This window comes from the organism of the source record quoted next, unplaced genomic scaffold (genome assembly GCF_019419815.1).
Source record: "Pyrus x bretschneideri cultivar Hongxiangsu unplaced genomic scaffold, Pyrus_bretschneideri_v1 Contig9, whole genome shotgun sequence".
In the NCBI taxonomy this organism is placed as follows: Eukaryota; Viridiplantae; Streptophyta; class Magnoliopsida; order Rosales; family Rosaceae; genus Pyrus; species Pyrus x bretschneideri.
The window spans coordinates 4,973,943-4,999,120 of NW_025999831.1; the positions used below are offsets into that span (position 1 = coordinate 4,973,943).

Consider the following 25,178-nt stretch of genomic DNA (forward strand, 5'->3'; position numbering starts at 1 on the left):
AGCAAAAAGATATAACATCGGAACTTTTGACGATTGCACAAAGTTGAGGTACAAACAGTGCATTCATTTAAAATTCCATTAAACTAATATATATTTTTGTAGGATGTGCTATCCACATCTTTTTTTACTTCTCACACATCCTTTGTTAATTTCTGTTTGTTGATATTCTTCAATTCATTCGATCCAACGGCCAAAAATTAAAAACGTGTATAAGAAGTAAAAAATAGTGTGTGAATATCACATCCCTTTTTGTACCCCTTGATCCGAAACTGAATGAGCAGTCCAACTAACATGTACAAGAAAAAAAAATGGAAATTTACTTAAGATGCAGATTGTTCGCTCTCCTGTTTGGATGTCTTTCTAATCCTTTTCTATTTTGTACGGTCATGGTTAAGTCACGTTAATATTTTATATTAATTTTTTTTATAAAAATAATAAGAATATAAAATATTAATATGACTAAACAGTGACTGCACAAATAAAAAATAATTAGAAAGGCATCCAAAACCAGAAGGCAGATAATCGGCCCTCCTTTACTTAATTCCAGAATATAATATATACCATGTTTATGGGCCATTGTTAACATTATTATCATCAGCAAGCATATCTTGTTGAAAATTGCCCCTGCATATTCAGCACTGCGCAAAACAAATGCTTTTTAATTTTTTTTCTTTTTAGTCAAATATACAGGAGTTATTACTTTTCACACAAATATATGTATCCACTTATTTGGACTACAAATAAATACATATGTTGTGATAACTCAATAATTTATGATTCTTTTTAACATCATGTATTTTCTATACTGATACAGAAAAGTCGTTCAAGATTAATTTCATAGCTCACAATTATTCAGGTTTGTGCTACTCATATCTTGTAACCACGAAAAAACTTCAATGGGACAGCATCCCCTTCTCTAATCCTACACTTTCTCACACATCATCTTCTATGCTGTGTTGTAGCAACTTTTAATTAATTTGCCACATCTCATAGAGTTTAACTACAACCGGTGAAATTAGCATTACAATAGAAATCAGCTACCAAATTAAGCTAAAAAAAGATTAATCATGACCACATCAAACTTAAGACTGAGATTTTAATTAATTTCTGCATTGCAGTCCTTTTTTTTTTTTTTTTTTTTTTTTTTTTAACTGCATTGCAGTCACGGGTAATAGTTATTGTAATATTCAAAATTTCTAACACAGAAAAGCTCAAAAAGCTAGAACGTTTTAATAATTTGTAAAGTTGAAATTTAGCAAGAAAATGCTGTCTTCAATCTCAGCACCACCTCCACCTCTATTTTCTGTGTTTCTTTTTTCCTTTAAAAAATTATCAGTAGATGAAAAGAATCCTAAGAAACATATATTATATAATACACAATGAGGACAAGATTTGACCTTCCACCAACCACACAGAAACCCTTGTTGGAATGGAAATCTTCATTCATTATCGCATGCATTTTACCTTTTTCTAGTGTAACTAGAAAAAAAACTTACATAAACTGATATATGCGTTCAAAATGATATCGGAAAATCTCATACTCATAAATAGTAGCTCGAGTTTCTGTTTTAGTTTTGAAGCGATATGAACAGGTGTAGGTAAGTTGTTTCTCTGTAAATAGTATTTTCAGTAAATAGTAACCAAAAAAACAGGAATGTAAAGTGTGATGTGAAGTTGTGAACTGTCCAATCCAAATATTGGAGCTTCTTCTTGCTGTATACTTTGAAGGGTATATGAGGTAAATAAAACTGTGAACTGTAAAAAGGGTGTTAAAGTCAGAGGGAAGTAAACAAGAAAGAAGAGCAGCGGTCAGCGGGCATTTTGTTGTTTGGTTAGGTTTGGCCCTCGTGAACTTGGAGTGAGGAACTTGGAATCTCGAAGTGACGACAAATTGGGACTGAGAGCAAGAGGCAAAAGTCCATTTCGCACGTGCCAACCGGGAGTTTGGATTAGGTCATAGATGCCGCACGGCACACGAGACATTTCTCTTCTCTTTGAGTGGATCAGTACATTGCTATGATGACGTTATATGTCATTATCTATTAACATTGGACGTCGTTAAGAATGTGTAGTATCATACAAGTTCATCTCCTCTTTGAGAGTTTAGGATTTAATTAGTAAGTGTTTAGGGTTAAAAGATTGGGTTTAAGGTTAATGTTTAGAGTTTAATAATATAATTAGTAGTGGAGCTTGATATATATTTACATTTCTCTAGCTTTACATGTACAATGTACCACTCGATGACCAATATAGTTTAAGCCTAGTAGGTGGTAGTTTAACCAAACTGGATTAATATTAAAAATGCTTTAGAAAATACTGTTTGATTCCTTATATACGGTAATTTAACCAACTCGATGATCACTTATTGCCTCCTACATTATTTTCAAACCCGCCATTTTAATTCAAGAAAAGTCTTCGTATTACATACAAAGAAACCCACAAAACCGTAATAGGTATTAGGTATTGGAAGACTGGAGTCTGCAGCAAAAGGTCGTCCTCCCTGGTAAAATTTCAATGGTCTGTAAAAAGGGTGAGAAATCGCTGAGATGGTCGGTGAAAAAACAGTCCCCAGTTGGTGAAAACGTCAATGTGAAGCTCCATTTCATCGCAAGTTGACTCTTCAGATTGAAAGCGAAAGGAAGTAAAAAAGTTGAAGGAAGGACGAGTGCCATAATTGCACTGCTCTGGCAAAAATCTAGTGCAAATTTCCTTGTCGTTGTCAGCTGTAAGAATACCAGGAAACGACGGAGTGAAAAGCCATGGGCTTTGGCCGGAGCCAGTTTCTATTCCTGGTTTTTTTAGGCTACGTTTTTGGGCGGATGGAAAGTTTGGACTGAGACCAGAAAGAAAATATAAGAAACAAAAATGTCACTGTGTAACGTGCGCTTCTTAATTCAGTGTGTGGCTTGTTATTTTGATCGTATTTGTTATCAACTTTTTTTCGTTAAACCAACTTTGTAGCAGATACTTTTGCTTTATTGAGACATAATTTAGATAAAGTCCAAGTTTGTTTACAAACCCTCCCTCGTGATTTGAAAAATACCTCATAGCTTTCATTGATAACTACAAAATCAGATATAACCACAGAAGCACGGGGACCAAACCCATTAACTAAAACATTTGCCAACAAGTAAATTTGATGTGAGGTTTGAAGGTTTCTCAAACTAGGTACAACAGCAAATAGAAAAAAAGGAGAAGCGAGATAGACGATGAGCAAAATCATTAACTTGACAACACACATGGGCAGCAGTTAGTGATCACACTCAACATTGTATCTTCTATGGTAATCCCAACTAAGGTTCTAAAAGACGCTAGGTACTAGTCGGGTGGCGGGTTGGAGCCTAGCGCTATGTGGCTAGACAAAGCCTAAGCGGATTTAAGTAAATCTATTGTATTTCGTGTAAATAAGTTTGTTTATACTTAAAATATATATAATTTCATCATAAACTAGAAAATAAAATAACATATATATTATGAAGTATTGGAACATAATGAAAACATGAAAAGCAAACATATAATGTGTGTTTATTTAAGTGTTCAACAAGTCTCTTACAATTTATTGGAAATAATAAAATGCAAAAGAAAAGCTATCTATTTTCTATCTAAGTGAGTTGCCATCTAGATAGGCGTCTAGACGAGTCTGGGCGAGTTAGGCGGGTGCCTAGGCGGTCTAGGCAGGCGCCTCAACAGGTCTAAGCGTCATTTCTTAATTTTCAAACATCTAGACATTAATCGGGACGATGGTCAGCCACCTAATGCCTAGGCGGCCCTAGACGGGAATTTTTAGAATAGTGATCCCAACCGTAGACCAATTAATAGAAATAGGTTTTTCTTTGTAATTTCTTCTTTTTGCAGTTAAAAAAAAAAAAAACAATTTTGAATATCACATTTTTTTTTCTAGTCAATAGTGTCCACACATGCAATTAATTCCACATCAACGATTTAAATTTGAAAGGAAAGACAATAAAGTAAACACGATAATTCGGGCTAGGTAAAGTAAAGACCTAAATTCAAGCAAAATGAATTGGCGCACTCTTGTACCATGTCAAGATTTCAAGCACCCTACTACTATTCGCACCAATGTAAACATACCTACATATGCTACAAAGTTAAGGGCAAAAAACATTGAATGACATCTATTCAAAATTTCACAAATTTTTACCAAACTGTAAAGTCCAACTCCGAAAATTCCTAGATAACATCAATTTCGAAAATTCTAAGAACTCTGAATATTCCGAAATTATTTGGAAATTGGAAGGAAAACTGGATTTCGATGTTTTTGAATGTTAAAATTTTATCAAATGAAATTGACTTATTTTTGTTGAAAAATGGCCTCTTTCCTCCCTTTCGGTGGTACTCTTTCTATGTATTTGGTATTGCCTTCCCAATCAACAACAATCAAAAGTAAATTTGATTGGTTCCATTAACGACTGCTAACAATGTCCAATCGATTACTTACTTCGAACATCCAGCTGTAAGACAAAAAGAAAAACCAAAAAAAAAAAAAAAAAAAAAAAAAAACAACAACAACAACAACATAATTATTAATGCATTTGAAGCAAATACAACCTGCAGCTTGTAAGATAAGTTTGATGGAAACATTGAGTTGAGGGGAGGACATTACCTCACTAATGTTTCATCATAAGAGATGCCTTCCGATGTGCACTAAATTCAGCATTCTCATTATTTTGCCTTTTGACACTGACTAGGAAAAGAAAAAGAAAGGCCATCACTCATACTTTTGAATTATGTAGATATATTTTCAGGATTTTCTACGTAAACATTATATTGATTTTGCTATGCTTTATATAGTTTCATCATACCTTCTTGTTTTTAATGAAAAGATGATAAGGTTTGGTCGTTGGACTATAATGGTAGCCTGATTCTCTTAATTTGCACAAGACGGTTAGAAAGCCAAGACCTTGGGATTACTCATCATTTACAAAGTAGGCTACTTCCTTTCCGTTCAAAGTAATTAGAAAGAACTAATTCCCTGATAGAACGATGCCACCCTCCCCTTGAGAGCGACATACTTGTTAGTTGGTGGAGCAAGTTGTTAAAGCTCAATTGTATGTTATATCCTATTTAAGGTTTTAGGCAATCCTTGATCTAAGGTTTTAGGCATGAATCCTCCCTCCCCCAATATAAAAGAAAAACCATGTGATTGTATTTCTATTGCTACAAATTTAAAGAAAATAAGAAACTTGGCCAGGGTAAATAGACCTAGCTTCTCCCAGTTTGTTTAAATAAGATTACTAATCGAAATGACCATCTTTTTACCCGTGAAACAAGATTTAAACTCAAAATCTCATTTAATATTAGGAAAAAAAATATCACTAGATCATACTATTTTGAGTGCAATGCTATACAAACCACTAACATTTCAAGTAATGTAAAAAAATAATCAAAAGAAGGGTAGGAAAAGCATGCAAAAATGTCTAGAAAACATTATGCCAAAAAAGTAGAACTAGGTGGATGCTACTAATAATTCTGCATTAGAATGGTCAATGTGCCATGATACAAACCACGAGGAGATCCAAAAAAGTGGTGGCACATATTGCTATTCCTAATCATCCAATCCTAACCTTCCCCCACACAAAATCATACCTAGAAACTGAGATCCAGAACTACTACAAACTTAAAAGCAAACGAACAGCTGTAAATTCTACTGTTTGGTATATTACCATTTTATTTATCCTCAACCTCTCTTTCCACTCCAAACCATGGATAATGATTTGCATGAACCAGTCATATCATTACGTGACGTTTTAGTCTGATAATATCGCGTTGTGTAAAAAAAATACATATAATATGTCATTATTAGAACGAGATATTGAAATGACGGTGAACCTACAAATTGAAACCATCAATCTGTATTATCTACGTATATACATCGATCATGGTGTTCGAACTCATGGAATTGGCCCTATATTGAGCGCCTAAAATCTTATTTCATAACATATTTTAATCAAGAAATTTACCATTTTGTATTGGCTTGTGACTCGGAGCTGAGAATGTCAACCAATAAAAAGATGTCTGTCTGACCATTCACTCTTCTTCCATGAAAAAATGTCGCAACCTAATCTTATGAATTGACTAATAAATAGTATAGTGAGATGCGGATTAAACAATAATGCATGTTCTCCTCCTCAAAAAGCGTCTTAGCTTTTTGAGCATCCAAAGATCGACAATAACACAGATGCTATGTAATTATTTTCATTTCGCACATAAATGTGAGAGTTGGGGCAAAATATTACCCTTGAGTCCTTGACTGCAGAGATAGAAAGAAGCGGATATACTACCGTTACACGATCGAATATCTTAAAAAAGAGAAAGATGATAAAATTTTACAGACAATAGAGATACAGAAATGAGAATATTAGTATACTATCATGATTTCAAAGTAGGCCAGCGATCCACTACTAAACACACAAATATTATTCCAACTTACCACCTCCACACTTCCGTCAAGTGTTAAATTTTAGTGAATTGTTATTAGCACTTCAAAAATCTCATTATATATTCCTCATAAGTGTATTTTTATTTTTAATTATAAAAAATTTAAAGTGCTAATTGAGATTTTTGGAATACCAATAGTAATTCTCAAATTTTATTACAAAAATTCTTGATACAATTTTGTGTGGAACCGTTCAATAATAAGGTAAAATTGATTCTATAAATATTTTTATGTCGAACTCTGTTCTCCAACATATACAATCGATTGCAGAGTAAAATTCCATGACCGAGAAAGGGGCCACTTGCATGTAATTTTCCCTAAACAGAAACCCCAAGTCCCAAAAAAGGATTTGAACTTTGGAGGGTGGCCTTTTTGTATTTGATCGAGAAAACAACCGAACAAGCATGGGGGGTGGTGGGGAGAGCGAAAGCTAAAGCTATGAGGAGCCACGGGTAAAAACCAAGCAATAATGCACACTACTCCATAGCCTATACTATTGCTTTTCAGCAGTCGGTGGAAAGTGAGTACAATTTTCACCAAACTATTGTTTGCTTGTAGAAACACAAGGAGAACAACTTATATGGCATTATGTATACTATCATGTTGTGTATGTGTTTTTATTTTATTAACATAAAATGGTATCGTAATTGTATACGCATGTTATATAAATATTCAAATTATAGGCCTACAATCAACAAAATACTAGAATTTTTTTTTCTTTTTATATAATACTGAAACGACAATTGGTTACTTGTCACACTCCCTCTTAATTTTCAGCCATTGAATCGAATGTGTCAAAGAAGATCGATGGTCAATAATTAACAAAAGTGTATGAAAGACAAAAATAAGTGTGTAAATAACATTATCCTATTTACTCTCTGAGTTTAGCATTAGCAATTGAACTCCCATTGTCCCTATTCAATTGTAAAAGGGTATATACAAATATTTTTCAACCATTTAAAAAATAATAATGCTATTTAAACACAAACTTACCCCGCCTTAATAATAGTTCTAATTTTCAACAATGTGATTAATTTTGGGTCTATAGAACTTTTTTTTTAAATTTTTTTGTCAATAACATTTCTATTCATAAAAACATGAAGAACGAGATGGTCGCGAGCCAACAACTGGGACATTGACACTCTCAATCACTATCTCATCCAATAGCAATTGTTCATTGAACATGCACTTATTAAACACATAACGAGTGGTTGTTTGATACTGATGTCAATAACACCAAAACTCGATTACATGGGAGAACCTCTCTTAGAGGACTGGTGACTAATGCTATCATGAGCACAATTGCTTTTATCTTTGTCTAATGGATTGAAAAAATCCTGTCGAAAATTTATGCCTAATGTCAAGTTAACATTAGAGAAATAATTTCCAAACGCTCATTTTCTTCCTTATTTTATTTTATTTTATTGTTTTGAAGTCCTCTGTGGTCAATATGGTATAACTGGTAACCACACCATCCATGATTATTTAGTACCGATTTTTCCAAGGAATAATAATACTAGAAGCACAAGCACTCCAATAAATCCGTAAACTCTAGATACCAGCTAATGTTAGAAAATCCATATCCAAAAAATATACGCCAATATTGAGGACCTTAAGGGTATGTTCGGGGTAAGGAATTCAAACCGCGTTACTGAAAAATGTAGTACAAAGGCCTGGGCAAAAAATACCGAGAACTGAACCAAACTCGGTCAATTCGGTTTTTTTTTTTCGATTTATTCGGTATGGGTACAAGATCGGTTCGGTTTGATGCTTAATCGGTTCGGTTTCACTTTTACGTTCGGTACTGAACCATACCGAATCAGTTTTTCAATTAAAATCATCGTCCATGTGGCTTGTTTTTATTGGTGCTTATCTGAGTTCACAAGGACTTGGTCACACCATAATGGATAATCTGTTTGAATGTTTTAATCAGGTTGTGTGAATATAGGAGAAGTAGTCTATGTATGCTTTAATCAGGTTGTATGAATATAGGAGTAGTCTATGTATGCTTTAATCAGGTTGTGTGAATATAGGATAATATGTGGAACAGATTCAGTGCTTCTGTGAATGTTATTGTGTATGCTAGATTGACTTGTAATTGTAATTAATATTTTTGTATTGATTGGATGCAGGCTTTGGACCATGTAGATTATGTAGAGGATGCAATTGATTTGGAATATGAATCGGGGGGAAGCAAAAGTGAGACCGAAAGTGAAGGAGATCAAGAGGAGGTAAGTGTCTCCCAACTCCTACACGGTAAACGTAGTAGGGTTTGGGAGCACTTTAGGCCTTATCAAGTTAAGACCCTAGTAAGCCTCAAGGATTGAGAAGGGAATGTTGTAAAAGATGGAAATGATAAACTGGTAATGGTTCCACTTGTAAGACTTAGGGTTAAATGTGTCTATTGCCCGGAACATACAAATGATGGTGACTATGCGGCCGATTCAAGCATTAATGGTACATCCGGAATGAGAAAACATCTTAATCGACAATGTAAATTTTATCAGGCCAACTTGAGAAAAAATCAAAAAATTCTTTATGAGGATAAGAAATGGGGTAAAACTTTGGTTACTAGGGAGTTTAACCAATCCGATTGTTTGGAAGCATGTGTAGAGATTGTTGTTCTTGATGAGGTACCCTTTAGTACCATTGAGAAGATCCATTGTTTCGTGTGCCTTCTAGGAGGACTCATGTTAGAACTTTCCTTAGAATGTATGCCCAATCCAAGGATAGTTTGAAAAAGGAATTGCATGCACGCCGAATCTCTCTTACCACCAACACTTGGACAAGCACTCAAAACATCAATTATATGGTCATCACCGCACACTTTATTGATGATGAATGGAATATGCATAAGAGGATCATTAATTTTTGTCTTATTGCTAACCACTTGGGAGCCACAATAGCTAAGTTGATTGAAACTTGTTTGTTGGAATGGGGCATAGATAAAGTACTAACAATCACAGTGGACAATGCTTCCGCAATATAAAGTTGCATTGGATTAACTTAGGTCAACGATGAATAGGTGGGAAAATTCACAAGCCATTTTGCATGGGGAGTATTTATAGGAGAGGTGTACCACTCACATAACCAATTTAATTGTGGTTCAAGGGATGAAGAGACTAACCAATGGCCTCTTAGCCATAAGAAATTTTGTAAGATTTGTAAGGAGCTCTCCACAAAGGTTAGAGTATTTCAAGCAAGCTGTGTTTATGGAGAAGTTAACATGCAAAGCAAGTGTTTGCTTAGATTGCCCCACAAGGTGGAATTCCACATTTCATATGTTAGAAGTAGCCATAATGTTTAAGAAGGCCTTTGCTAGGATGGGGGAGGAAAGTGATACTCCTTTTAGCGTGTATTTCAAAGAATTTGAAGAAGAAAATGACGAAGATTGAATAGTTGCTATTAAAGGTCAAAAAAGGGTTGGACCACCAACTGGAGAAGATTGGGAAAAAGAGGAGGTGTTTGTTCGGTTTTTACAGGTTTTCTATGAGGTGACATTGTGGGTGAGTCATTCTTTGATCCCTACGGTTCATATGATGTCATCAAAATAGAGACGACTATCAAGAATTTGATTCCCCCATCCAATGTGCAAACCAGTTCACCAACGGAGGTACTTTTGAATCAAATGGAAACCGACATGAGAGCAATGTATGACAAATATTTTGGTTCTTACCTTCAATTGAACTATTTGTTAGTGGTTGCTCTTATTTTAGATCCAAGGTTCAAGTTAAGGCATGTCACTCATCTCCTTATAAAGCAATTATTGGAAGTTGATGCTCATTTAAAAACTAAGGAGATAAGAGATGTGTTGGACACCCTTTACAAGGAATATGCCCCAAGGGTTGATTTGGGGGAAAGAGGAAGAGAGGGGGGTGGAGCACATGAAGGTCCGCACACCTCCTCACCTCCTCGAGAGTCTTCTTCTACTTCATTTATTGTTGAATCCTTTGAAGATGATTCTGTAGATGATTGGGTTGATTTTGTAGAAGATAATGAAGAGCAAGTGGTGGGAGATGAGGTGGATTCATATTTGTTGGATCCCTTGGAGAACGTGGACAAAGAAACCAAGGGCGCTTCTAAAATTCTCTCATGGTGGAAGACTAATGGTTGCAAGTATCCTATATTGGTGGCCATTGCAAAAGACATATTTGCTATTCAAGCATCTACCCTGGCTTCGCAGAGTGCTTTTAATACGGGGGAAGAGTCATTTCGGATTTTAAGAGTTCTTTAACTCATAAATTGGTGGAGGCCTTAATTTGCATGCATAATAGGATGAGGGGTGATGGTATTATCACCTTCGAAGATGATGCACCTTCGCTGGAGCACTTAGAGTATTACCAAAGTATTGAAGCAGGTAATTTCTTATTTCTCTTCTTAGTTCTTGTTTGTTATAATTTTTTAGATTTTATTCTTTTGTATTTACTGTGTATATTTTTGTATTATGTAGAGTTGTTGACATCATCTCTTCTCTCTCTATTAATAATCCAGAACAACAAGCACCGTCTTCACAACCTCATGTCCAGCCTTCTCAAGCATCCGCTTCACAAGCGACCTCCTGGAGCTTCAAAAGGTGCTCAATCAAAGGCCCCTTCAAAGCCTCACAAACCTCTAACCACCAAGGGTGTCAAGCCTAAGGCTCCCTAGAACCGAACCGAACCGAATCAAACCGAACCAAATCGGTTAGGTTTGGTAATAAGTCGGTACAACCATTCATACCGTACCGCAATTTTGCTACGTGTTCGGTTTTGGTACCACTCCGGTACCAAACCGTGCGCATGCCTAGTACAAAATGTTAATGGAGATTAGGAATGTCCTATATGAGCAATACAAAGGCACGTAAGAGGAGTTTGCACGTAACACATTCCAAAAATTCCTCCTGCATATACCTTTGTAATGCTCATGAAGGGCATTTCTAGTGCCCCCTACATTTGATATCAATTTCTTAGTTAACTTGGCCCCGATTCCAAGACTTGGAAATATCTTACCCAAACATAGCCTAGAGGAACCTGGAACAAAATAGAAATTACGAATTCCTAACTCAAAATAACTAAATGAATTCCATTTTCAAACATGCTCAACCTTTGATCAATATATAACCAACCAGCCCGCTGCTGACTCGGCAGTTTCTTGTAAAAGAGGAAGCCACACATGAAACCGAGCAACTCCACCTCCAGCCGAGTAGCAGCTTTACTAAATTCAAATATCCAACACACATAAACATAAACATACCATCCGACCGACGATATCTACGACCACCACATTTTTTTCTGTAAACCACAAAGACATGATAGAACTCAGGCATCTACTCATCATGTTCAAGAAAAACATAAACTACGAGTCATCTACTCATCATTATTACCTAACCATAGCGTGAGTTGGTTACGCAACAACGCACGAATGAGTTGGCTACGCAACATGTACATAAACACTACCATAAAGAAAATTGGGAAGCTAAAAGAAACCAAACAAGCCCTAATCGAGAATTCATTACCGTTCACCCACTCAATAATCCCCTACCATATAAGCATAATAAGTGTGTTTTAACACTATCCTTTCTAATCTCAAACTAAGCTGAGCACACATATACAGTATCTAAATGCAGAACAAACAAATTAAGGAAATTTTAATTGCATTGCATAGCCTAATTGTACTGAATGCTGAAATTTTCATACTGTCATTTACTACCATAAAGAAATGCATACCAAGCATACATCACAATAAAATAACTCCAAACACGTCCATCAAACCACAATAGTAAAAGACTTACACACACGGAGCCAGCAAAGAAATATTTCACAAACAAGGAATAGACTCCCCTTAAATGATGTCCTCATTATCATGACTTTAAGCAATTTTACCATTACGAGACCTAGCAAGAAAAGAAGCCAAGAAAGAGAACCATGTGCCTTCACGATATAGATCTTCACTTCGTCTTGTGACTCCTAGATTTTATCAAGTTTGTCTGCCTTCACAATAGGATTGGCTTTCGCAATAGCATCCTGACCAGCAGTCCTATAATCAAAAGGACAGTCATGTTTGTCGGAATAACGATGGCTCGCACAGAAGGTGTTTCCACATTTGCAATTGAACCCAGTTAAACCAACGCGCTTTCGGCAAGTAGTGCATTTGCTTGGTCCCTTTTTTTCTTTCACCTCAATTTTCATGCTTGAGGATGAGTCACTGGATGGTTCTGTTGAAACAACACTGGTCCCCACTTGTACAGCTTGCACATCGACAACACTTGCGACAACTGGGTCAATGACAATGCTGCTGCTGCTGCCGCCGCCATTCACAATGCTGTCAATGGATGATGCAGCCAAATTAGCTTGGTCCTGCTTTAAGAGCGTGTCCTTGTAACACTTGGAACACATGTTCATTGTCGCAACCCTTCCAAAGAATCCACAGTTATTAACACAAAGTATCGGGCGGTCTGGTGTTTGGCATCCAGTTTCATCATGAGATTCCATCTTTTCTACTTATCTGCACCAAGAAAAAAAAAAAAAAAAAAAAAAAGCAAGAAAACCAAGCCGTTTAAATATCATCAAAGAAGCCTTAACAAAATGGCCTATTCACTAACTGCAGAAATACCAAACCAGCAGCATACATGCAAAAAGAGAGACAAAATTCTATAACGATAGATAATATAATTTGGAGATACCAAATAACCAAATGCCCAACATAGTGAATACATATAAGCAATTTAAAATGCCACACCACAAGTGCCAAATAACCAAAGAGGAAAACAGAACTCATAAGCACTTAAACACATTGAATCATGCAAGTTGTTTATGATTGGGGGCTATTTATCTCCTTCCACCAAACATCTCAGATTTTCCACTCCAGTAAAACATCAATTATACAAATCGAATGTCCTGCGTTGAACAATCCAGGCCAACGTTTACAATTCAAACCACTTAACTCTAACAAATGCCGAAAACTCACAAAAGTTCTAAATTTTCCCCATAACGCCGGGACCTTCAACAAAATCCGATAGAATTTAAACAAGCTCAGTTCTAACCCATACCAAAACCCATAAAACTCCTACAAGTTCCTCTACACATGCCAAAATCTTCCATACTCCGAACAATCGCAGTCGGACAACAAAAAAATCCAAACTTTCAACCGTAAATGTTTTCAATTACAGACGATTGAACCCCTACACACATAATTCACCAAAAAAACCGAAAAATTAAACGGAACCCGCCAGCTTTCATTTACAAGCACAACAAATTGATCCATACAATCCAATCCGAGAATTCATACATTTCAAAGACCAAAATCAAACTCTAACCTGTTAATTTCGGCCGATCCAAGTCCCAAAATCGAACCAGGCGATTCCTGCTCCTCGTTCAAAAATTTCAAAAAGCAACAAATTAATAACCAAATCAAAGAAAAACATGGAAATAAAAATAAAAATAAAAACGCAGACAGATAGAGGGAAGGGACCATGAGTCTCATACCCTGATAGAGGAGATTATTGCTTTGAAATAATTATTGAAAGATGAAAACAAATAAATGGAAGGCGAAAAATATAATATAAATAAAATAAAAAAAAAGAGGAAGAGATAATTGGTAGTGCTTGCTGGGTTTTAGGTTTGAGGCTTCTCTTGTGGGGTCTCTTTCTTATAACCTTTCCTCTTTGCCAACGACCGCTTTCCACTAAGTCGGTGGTAATGATGTAACCGCCTTTGGACGCCGACGTTGTTGCGGCGTTGCCATTGCAATGTTGTACGAGTCCGACTCCGACTGCCAACTGTTCGGGGAGTTGAACATTGGGCTGGGCTGTGGTGGTTGGACCCATGATTGCGTTAGGTTGGGACTTGACATATAATCGAACAATTATTTTGTACAAACCAAACGTTGTAATAATTCATCTAGATTACGAGGTCAACTTGGTTGAACCCGTGTCTATTAAGAGAACGTTGTTTATAGTAGGTTGGAAAAGTGAGTTTAATATTAACTAGCCTTTCTACATGCGGCTTGCATGTGCGAAATACCTTTCTTACATCACGGTGCGCTAAGTACGACATACAAAAATTTTCCTCTTCCATATTTGTGCATGCATAAAGACATCTTTAGTAAAAACAAAAACATTTCATACGTGTTATACATGCATTGGTTTTATATGTCCATAATTTCCCATATTTAGGGAGTGATAAAATTAATTTTCATGTTTTAATGAGATACAAAAATTGTTAGATAAAATGTAACAAATATCAATTTGAACAAAGCACTAAACATATAAAGCTAATTATCCTTCCTTCCAAAAGACCATAGATAAAGTTGATAAGAACTTATCTTCGAATCCAAGAAGCTCCTTTACCCGAAAAGCAATCCAAGGGCGCGTACCTATAACACATCCTTCATACACAATTAAGCACAACAATTGGTCACACTTGATTTCATCAACTCTTAAAGCAATACTGATAGGAGCATATTTATGCTACTTAGTTATGATGTTTCCTTGCATTTAGTGAGTTAATTACTATGTATTTCAGTCTTTTAAGTTATTTTCGTATGTTTTTAGGTCCTAATGGCAAAATGAGCAAGAAAGTGCATTTTAAGGCTATTTGGAGCAGTTTTGGGCATAGATTGGATAGCTTAACCATGGAGCAAAGAGGATGGACGAAAATGAAGTCAAGAAGGGCTAGGAAAGGCTACAAATCTGGAGAAAGAAGTCCAAATACAAAGAAGATAAGGAAATAGTAAGAAATAAGGAACCTTATCCAAATTTCCTTATCTTATCCAAACCTTATCCAACCTTATCTTATCTTATCCTACCCTAATCTTTTCGTACCTTAATTCCAACTTCAAAGAGGACTCCTTTTCACATTGAATCACCTAAATATCAAGTTCTAGAAGACCTATTTTCGTGCATTAAGTTTATGCCACAAGTAACCCTTCTAGAAGTTCTAGAATCTGCCACAAGGACCATTCCTTGTCCTCCTTGGAATCTAATTGAAAGTATCCTTGTTCTTTGGTGATTTGGAGTCCTAATTCCTCTCCTTTTCAGCCCAAATTCGTGCCTCCCCTTCACCCTATAAATATTTGATGCCACAACACTCAAAAACCACCACCCTCTACCTTACTTCCACACCTCCATCCAAACCTCCATACATCACCATCATTCCTTGCCGCACCACCACACCCTCCTAAATCCATCCAAAACCCAGAAAATCATCCACAAAACCACCCTAGACCTTGTGCCGTGACTTAGCAAGGAAGAGGAGAAGGAAGACCAAGCCTTGGGCGTTTGTGCATTCGAGTTGGAATGTTGGACGTTTTTAGGTGTAATCTATCTTTTATTTTCAATGTTTAATTCTATATTGCTTTGTTTTGTCATGAACATGAGAGGCTAAACTCGTTTTAGCCTAGGGATGCTTTGAAACCATGATTGCATTTATAATATGAGTTGATTAAGTCCAGTTGTGATTTCATAAATTGTGAACGCAATTTACTTAACCGTTTGATGGATAACTTACTCTTGTATGTTTATTAGGGAGGCCTACTTAATTTGCATGCTTGAATTTAGGGCTAGAATATAAGGGTGTTTCACATAATCGTTATGAACTTATGTTCACAAGTAATTAAGGTTGTTTTCACAATCATGTTAAGTAAATTCCTAGCATGAGTATCATGATGTCATAGTTACAAGTGCTTTGTCAATACTTATGATTTCCATTGAACGTAATGATCTTTGATCGTATCTCTATTATGATGTCATGTAGGGGACTTTTGAAGAATGCTTTGGGTTGTCGTATGATGTCATCCAATCCACTAACTTAAGGGAAATCTGAGGGTTAATTAGTGATGTCACGGTTAATCTGGGGTGTTGAGGTTCATGGTTTATCGGAAAAGCAACTGGAAATCAATTTATGTTTGAAAGTATCATGTGTGGAGAAGTATCCCTTGGCTATCCCATCATCCATTAGTTTTTCTTATTTTCGTCCAAAATCTGTTTTAAAGTTTTAAGTTACTTGTTTTCTTTTAAATTCATCCAAAATCAAAACCCCTTTTCTTACTTGTTCCAAATCTGTCCAAAAGAGTCTTTTTGAGTCTTTAGAGTCAAAACTAAGTGTATTTTCGTCCAAATTAAGTCCTAGAGTCTAACTTGAGTCTTTTTGGTTGTTTTGAGTTTTTAAAGTTTGTTTTTGGTCATACAAGTTAGTAAGAGTCTTGTGAGTTTATTTAAAGTGTTTTAAAGCATATTTTCACATCTTTGAGACAATTTTCATTAGATTAGCAATCCCTCATAATCCTCGGCCTAGAACAATCCCTACTTATATCTATACTACAATTGTCAAAAAGAGGGTTTAATTTGTGTGCTATCTTTTATCACATCAAATTTTTGGCGCCATTGCCGGGGATTAGCAACTTTGCTAATCCCCCGTTGTTTCCCTTTGTTTCTATTTTGTATTTTAGTTTTAGTTTCTGATTTGTGTTTTGTTTTGTTTTGTTTTGTTGATTTTAGGTACTAGAGAAGCACGACATGGCACTTGATAATGCTTCTCTTTTGTCACAGCTCATGGAAAGGTCCCAAATGCAAGGAGTTGGTACATTTGATCATAATCAACCAAGGAACGACGTGTTTTCCAATACTTACAATTCGGATTGGAGTGATCATTCAAACTCTATGCGGTGGGAACCTCAACATGTTCAACAAGAATGTTATTGGCAGCCATATGAGGAGTTCTATTCAAGACCTATGCAACCACCACAACCTCATATATAATATGCCCAACCAAACTCAGGTTCGTCAATAGATTATAATCAAATTCTTAATGAATTAATTTCTTTGGTGCAGGGCTCACAAAAGCAAGCCAAGGAGGCTCAACAAGGAGAATATTGGCAGCCATTTGAGGAGTTTTATACAACACCTATGCAGCCACCACAATCTGCCCAAACAGATTCAGGTATGTCTTTGTATAATGATATGCTTATTAAGTTACTCACCAATTTGTCTCAGGGGTAAGAGAATCAAAACAAAGTGATGCAAAATCAAGAAAAAGCAATGCAAAATCAAGACAAAAGGTTGGACTACTTGGAAAAGCAAATTGGGCAGATAACGGAGTTCGTAGGACGATTCCGAGACCAAGGCAAGCTCCCTCGTTCAACCATTATCAATCCAAAGGGAGGGTTCGAATTTGCCAAAGCAATCACCTTGAGGAGTGGAAAAGAAGTTGCCATTAATCCAAAACCATCCACAACAAGTCCAAATGAAGATGAGAAGCTACAATTGGAAGAGGAGGAGTTGGACAAAGCCACGGCAAGGGTGGAAACACCTTTTCCGCAGCCACCTCAAGATCCCAATTCGCCCACCATAGGTAAGGTTGTTCCAGATTTAATTATTTCTAACCCCATTCCACCAAATGTCCCTATTCCTTGCAGGTTCATGAATTCCAAGGAAGAAGAAAGTGAAAAAGACATCTTGGAAGCCCTTCCAAAGGTGCAAAGTAGGGAATATCAAGAATTCATCAAAGAAGACGTTCTTGAGACAAACAACCCCAAAGAAGTTGAATTTTATGACACAGGACAAGGACCAATCCTCACATCAAATCTGTCCAAGTGCAAAGTTCCTGAAACGTTCAAAGAAGATGTGTTTATCCTTGAGTTCTTGTTGGAGGACATAGGTAAGCCACCTCCTCCAATTTCAATTTCGTTTTATACTAACAGGTTGTTGATGATTCAGGCACCCAATCTTGAATTTAAACCATTACCGGATCATTTCAAGTATCACCTTCCATTCAAAGATCAATTCCATGCCGTGGGCACTAGGGGAGTTTAAAAGGAGGTATCGTCCGGCTGGAAGACGTTAAAGCAAGCGCTTCTTGGGAGGCAACCCATGCATTCACATAAAGAAGACCTAGGAATCTCCGGCTCCCACAACCAGATTTGCGTTCCTAAACCCTACTCTTTATTGCTTTTACTTTGCCATGATTGTCATGTTTGTTAGTTGTGTTATTTGTTTGTTTGTTTGTGAGTCTATGCTTAAAACATTGAGGACAATGTTTGGTTTAAGTATGGGGGGGTAAACAATTTGCTTTTGCATGATTTTACATGATTTTCGTGGGATTTTATCACCTATCACTTATAATGTTGTTTCTCACTGTTTTTAAGTGTTTTTAGAGTGTTTTGAAGTGTTTTTATGTCTTTTGTTCAGAAAATCCGAAAATTTACAAAAAAATTTGCAAAACAGTTTTGAAAAACCCAAAAAGAGTTGTTTTAAAGTTGTTTTTGTGTGTGTGTTTGTGTCTTAGGGTACCTTCCAACACAATGATGAGGATTTGGTTTTTAATTGCATGACTATTAAAGAATGTTGTAAACATGGCTGGAAGTTGATTTGTGCTTTGGTTTATGCTTGGTTATGGTTATAGCTTATGAATTCACATGTAATTACAAAGAGAAAATCAGTTTTTGTAACATGCTTGAAGGAAGAAACTCAAACTAACGCTACATCCTTGAGAGACTTGAGCCTATAACGTTCTTTGGAGAGTATAATCTGTGATTTCTTGTTTTCTAAAGTCGTTGCATGATCTTATCATTCTTTGCTTGGTTGCTACTTGGAATGCATCTCATTATAGTTCCAAATACTAGAACTCATGCCCATTTCATTCAAAGCATGGTATTGATTGCATAACATACAATAAGATGAAGTTGTTAGTCAAGCCAAAGCCAAAAAGCCTATCCCTTTTCATATGTATTGTAGGATTTACCATTTTGAGCCTTGTCAAAGCCTATTTTCTTTGTTAGCCACATTATCCTTACCTAGCCTAGATTAGGACTTTCCATACCTTTGTTCTTAAAGGATAGTGAAGCACGACTTAGAGTGAACTCCTTTGGTCAATATATGGTGGAAAATGAGTGTGGGGGAAGATGATAGGGCACGACAAAAGAAGAAAAGAAAAGAAAAAAAAAATAGAGAAAATTCGTGGAAAAATCAAAAGAAAATAGAAAAGTGTTGAAAAGAAGGAAAAAGAGTTGAAAAATAAGTGAGAATGAACTCACAAGTGTTGGTTATTGAAGGAAGGGTCCAAAAAAGTAAATTTGACCCTTAAGTGTTGCATGAATCTTCCTTTGTGTGTAAAAGTTGATTTCTGCCATTTGAAGAGAGTTTAAGTGTCAAATTCATTACTTTGCTTACTATTGCTTTAAGAACTTTTGTTGATCCTTACCTTTCTTTGTTAGCCAATACCTTAGCCTCGTTACAACCCTCGACTTCTATCTTGATGTTATGTGTTCAATATGTGGAGTTTGAATTTGGTATGAGCATATGGAATCACTGGTTCTCATGCTAAGTAGTAGCATTCCATTCATGAGATCATATTCATGTCATTGTCGTAAATCCAGAAAATGATTTCTTTGATATTAACATATGTGAGTGTTAGTCTTCATATCTACATCAATCTTCTCACATATACCTAGTGTAGGGTGTGAAGTTAAAAAATCTGTGTGAAAATAGAGTGCATTCTAGTGAGGAATTGAGGGAATTCTCTAAGGCATGTTACTACATTCAAAACATTGTTTTAATTGATTAAATGAGAACTAATAAGTAGTAACTATGATTGAGTGTTTGTTGAAGTATAAAGAAACCTAAAAACCGTGGGAATGATGTTCTTTAATGTGTCATGTTCGTTGGAAATCCCTGAGGTACATGTTGGAAGGTCTAGAATGTGTTTTGTTTGTTTTGTTTATTTCGTTTTGCTTGAGGACTAGCAAAAGCTAAGTGTGGGAGAATTTGATACGAGCATATTTATGCTACTTAGTTATGATGTTTCCTTGCATTTAGTGAGTTAATTACTATGTATTTCAGTCTTTTAAGTTATTTTCGTATGTTTTTAGGTCCTCATGGCAAAATGAGCAAGAAAGTGCATTTTGAGGCTATTTGGAGCAGTTTTGGGCATGGATTGGATAGCTTAACCATGGAGCAAAGAGGATGGACGAAAATGAAGTCAAGAAGGGCTAGGAAAGGCTACAAATCTGGAGAAAGAAGTCCAAATACAAAGAAGATAAGGAAATAGCAAGAAATAAGGAACCTTATCCAAATTTCCTTATCTTATCCAAACCTTATCCAACCTTATCTTATCTTATCCTATCCTAATCTTTTCCTACCTTAATTCCAACTTCAAAGAGGACTTCTTTTCACATTGAATCACCTAAATATCAAGTTCTAGAAGACCTATTTTCGTGCATTAAGTTTATGCCACAAGTAACCCTTCTAGAAGTTCTAGAATCTGCCACAAGGACCATTCCTTGTCCTCCTTGGAATCTAATTGAAAGTATCCTTGTTCTTTGGTGATTTGGAGTCCTAATTCCTCTCCTTTTCAGCCCAAATTCGTGCCTCCCCTTCACCCTATAAATACTTGATGCCACAACACTCAAAAACCACCACCCTCTACCCTACTTCCACACCTCCATCCAAACCTCCATACATCACCATCATTCCTTGCCGCACCACCACACCCTCCTAAATCCATCCAAAACCCAGAAAATCATCCACAAAACCACCCTAGACCTTGTGCCGTGACTTAGCAAGGAAGAGGAGAAGGAAGACCAAGCCTTGGGCGTTTGTGCATTCGAGTTGGAGTGTTGGACGTTTTTAGGTGTAATCTATCTTTTATTTTCAATGTTTAATTCTATATTGCTTTGTTTTGTCATGAACATGAGAGGCTAAACTCGTTTTAGCCTAGGGATGCTTTGAAACCATGATTGCATTTATAATATGAGTTGATTAAGTCCAGTTGTGATTTCATAAATTGTGAACGTAATTTACTTAACCGTTTGATGGATAACTTACTCTTGTATGTTTATTAGGGAGGCCTACTTAATTTGCATGCTTGAATTTGGGGCTAGAATATAAGGGTGTTTCACATAATCGTTATAAACTTATGTTCACAAGTAGTTAAGGTTGTTTTCACAATCATGTTAAGTAAATTCCTAGCATGAGTATCATGATGTCATAGTTACAAGTGCTTTGTCAATACTTATGATTTCCATTGAACGTAATGATCTTTGACCGTATCTCTATTATGATGTCATGTAGGGGACTTTTGAAGAATGCTTTGGGTTGTCGTATGATGTCATCCAATCCACTAACTTAAGGGAAATCTGAGGGTTAATTAGTGATGTCACGGTTAATCTGGGGTGTTGAGGTTCATGGTTTATCGGAAAAGCAACTGGAAATCAATTTATGTTTGAAAGTATCATGTGTGGAGAAGTATCCCTTGGCTATCCCATCATCCATTAGTTTTTCTTATTTTCGTCCAAAATCTGTTTTAAAGTTTTAAGTTACTTGTTTTCTTTTAAATTCATCCAAAATCAAAACCCTTTTTCTTACTTGTTCCAAATCTGTCCAAAAGAGTCTTTTTGAGTCTTTAGAGTCAAAACTAAGTGTATTTTCGTCCAAATTAAGTCCTAGAGTCTAACTTGAGTCTTTTTGGTTGTTTTGAGTCTTTAAAGTTTGTTTTTGGTCATACAAGTTAGTAAGAGTCTTGTGAGTTTATTTGAAGTGTTTTAAAGCATATTTTCACATCTTTGAGTCAATTTTCATTAGATTAGCAATCCCTCCTAATCACCGGCCTAGAACGATCCCTACTTATATCTATACTACAATTGTCAAAAAGAGGGTTTAATTTGTATGCTATCTTTTATCACATCAAATACCCAATTCTCAAAAACATAATAAAATTTATTTGCGAATTGAAATTTCAATTAAATTCGAACAAAAAAATTAGGGGAAAGAGACGAACCAAATGTTCCAATTCAGGTGCAATTTCTGAGATTTCAACAGCTGCGCTTGCTTATTGAATTAGAGTTTCTGAATTAGAATATCTGGGTTAGGTCTTAATGGAGTCTTTGATACAACTTAACCTAAAAGACCTGCCCGATATTTTTTAGCGTTTGCGATGAATGCTCAAGGATTTTGGCGGTTGAAGCAAGAGCGATGAGGGTGTAGTTTGAGCTTTACACCATGTGTGTGTGGGCAGTGGGAGAACTTAATCTCAAGGTCGGTAGTAGGGATTAGCAATATAGTGGCTCTCTCCATCATTCAGAATTTGGCACCCTTGGTCTGGAAATAAGAGTTAAACAGCAAACCACACATGAAATGGTAGTGAAAGTGAAACTTATTGTGTTTAGTAACTGCCATATTGAAATGGAAGTAAGATGATCCAAAACTGATTAATCTCAAAGGTAAGAGATCATGTATTTAAATCAACAACCAAAAAGAACCTACCTGTAACTTTTTGCAATTTCCCTCATGTTTGTATCCATCTCTAATCTTCTAGCCATTACAATTTGTCCTTGAGATATTGCAGAACAGCTTTGGTTCCTCCATCTAAAACTGTCCTCCACATTCTGTCAAGTATAAATCCATACGATGAGAAGGTCAATGATTCATAGGATAAGCAAGGGATTTAGAACTCTGCAGTAGAAAGTCTGACTGATTAGCACGCAATGAGACAAAGGGTGTGCCGTCCACACACCCCATTTTACTTCTCACACAACCCTTGATAATTTATGTCCGTTGATCTTCTTCAATTCATCTGATCCGAGGCCGAAAATTAAAAAGGTGTGTGAGAAGTAAAATGGGGTGTGTGGATATCACACCCCTTAGACAAAGTGTTATGCCTCACTGACATTTTTTCCTTATTCTATGAATAAAGGAATTGATAGCAAGAGACTATACAGGGTGCATCACTATAAGAACTCAAAGCAGTCATATTTTGAGCTTGGGATCAGGCCCCAAGTTTTGTAAATCCTAAATGGTGTAATTTTGCCTTGCATTTCCGTCCACTATAATTACCCATGAACGAAAAAAGAACATTAGAATAAATTAATTAAAAACAAAATCAGGAAGAGGATGACTCAACTGTTTCTCTTCCCTCGTCTTCCGCTATAGCACCGCTATTTCTTACTTTAATGATACTCAAGTAGCAACTCAATTACATAAGATATTAAGCTAAATTAGCAGAATATGACAATCCGCATTTGGGCTTTTGGCTTTAAGCCATACAGTACAAAAAATTATACTAAAAGTACAAAACAATGAACCACCAAGTAAATCAGAAAGCCAAAAACCCACATCCGAAAGTACCCAGAAGCTAAAATGATAGAAAGAAGAAGAAGGGGTATTTATATGTACTTGTCATTGTTGCAATCCATTTTTTGAGCAGCAATAGTAGCAGTAGCAGCAGCAACTCAACCGTCGCCGCCCAAATGCCAAACCCTCTTTGCCTTCTCTCTTTACTCTTTGTCTTGGGTGGAGAATCAAATTGAAAAACCCATCTATCAAATTGAAGAAGGAGAGAGCAAGGAATTGACTCTTTGGATTCGAGAACATATATATGGAGAAAACTTTGAAAGATAGACAAATAAACCAAAAAATTCAAATATGAGAATCAAACGGCTTACCCAACTGGGTAGGTTTTTAATTTCTTTTGCAATTATATGGGCGCGCATGCAGCAGTTATATAGGTTCCAGCAATCAAGTGAACTCGAACCGCTAAGTCTGCAAGTGGGTTCCTTCGCGATCGTGTTCCTATTTTTTACTTTTTAGTTTATTTTTTATTTATTGTGTTTTCTGCTTTTGTTTTTTTATTTGGACATTTGTATCCCTTATTTATATTCCTAACAGTAAATCACGCGAAGTAAATTTTTTCGTTTGAGGGGTTTTATAGTTCAATTATTTTTTGGGAAGCCTTGAGACACCAAGTTTGACATCTCGCTTTCAAATATTAGAGATATATTGAACTCATATACAAATCAAACTCCTATTGTGAGATGGAAAATTTGAGTTTGATACCAATATATGAAATTCATGAGTTCTATACATTAAACTCATGAGTGTGTTATCAATATATTGAACTCACACTAATAGAGCATTAGTGTTATGTCAAATTCAAGTTGTCTGATTCCTATATATAGGTATCACACTCATCCAAACTATTGTAAAAGGCCTTAGGATTTAGAACATAAATGTTTATGACCACCTTGTCATGACCACTATCATCACCTATTTTCCACCACTTTGTCATGACCACATTGTTGTCCGCGGCCTAGTGACATCATGGCCATCGTCTCAATTACCATCATCTTACCTTGCGCATCAAGACCATCATCGCCACCACCACATCTCCTATATATGACGAGTTCAATACCAAATTATCATAATTAGCGCATTGAATCATGTAGCCTAATTTCACAACCCTTTAGTATAAATGTATCACTTTGTTAAAAAGAAAAGTCACCTACTTAATTACTTGTTGTAATGTAAGATTTTGGAAAATCTTTTCGAGGTAATCCAATATACAATTAAATTGGCTGCAACGACTCATAAACTTGAACAAATAGTAGGTATAAGTTGAATGATAGCTTAAAGGGCTGCACAACACACAGTTAATGATAAGCAATTGTCAAAATACGGAGTCCCATAAACTATGAAACCATCACCTATTCACCTTGATATAGATTGGATTGAAATGTCACAAGTAAAAGGGTAGGCCACCCAGGGTACACTCTTCACAGCGTGCTAGTTCTTCACGCCTAACACATCCAACCACCTTGACACACAAACAATGGCGGAACTTGGATTTCGAGTTAAGAGGGGCCTCTTACAAATGTAAAGAAAACGCTACAACACTGCCAACAACACCATCTCTGCAACATGCTCGCAAATCCCTTTAATGCTCGCGAATCCATTTCTTAACTATCGTCCCATCCA

The 25,178-nt window shown here is 36.1% G+C and overlaps 1 protein-coding gene and 1 long non-coding RNA gene across 3 annotated transcripts; both read right to left on the bottom strand.

Annotated features, from left to right (window-relative positions):
• Window positions 1-12,105: 12,105 nt before the first annotated feature.
• On the bottom strand, window positions 12,106-14,334 carry LOC103942592 (zinc finger A20 and AN1 domain-containing stress-associated protein 8-like). Of its 2 annotated transcripts, none has more exons than XM_048576632.1 (3): window positions 14,091-14,334; window positions 13,752-13,798; window positions 12,106-12,940 (listed from the first exon to the last, which is right to left on the bottom strand). In XM_048576632.1, the coding sequence occupies exon 3, from the start codon at window positions 12,925-12,927 to the stop codon at window positions 12,403-12,405; it is 525 nt and encodes a 174-aa protein (XP_048432589.1). In that variant the 5' UTR covers window positions 12,928-12,940; window positions 13,752-13,798; window positions 14,091-14,334; the 3' UTR covers window positions 12,106-12,402. The 2 variants fall into 2 exon arrangements, with proteins under 2 accessions (XP_048432589.1, XP_048432588.1); XM_048576631.1 differs by lacking the exon at window positions 14,091-14,334 and adding an exon at window positions 13,921-14,084.
• Window positions 14,335-22,121: 7,787 nt separating this feature from the next.
• LOC125473573 lies at window positions 22,122-24,269 on the bottom strand. The gene is made up of 4 exons (XR_007255426.1): window positions 23,870-24,269; window positions 23,601-23,743; window positions 22,692-22,813; window positions 22,122-22,526 (listed from the first exon to the last, which is right to left on the bottom strand). It is a non-coding gene; the product is annotated as an uncharacterized LOC125473573 (long non-coding RNA).
• Window positions 24,270-25,178: the final 909 nt, after the last annotated feature.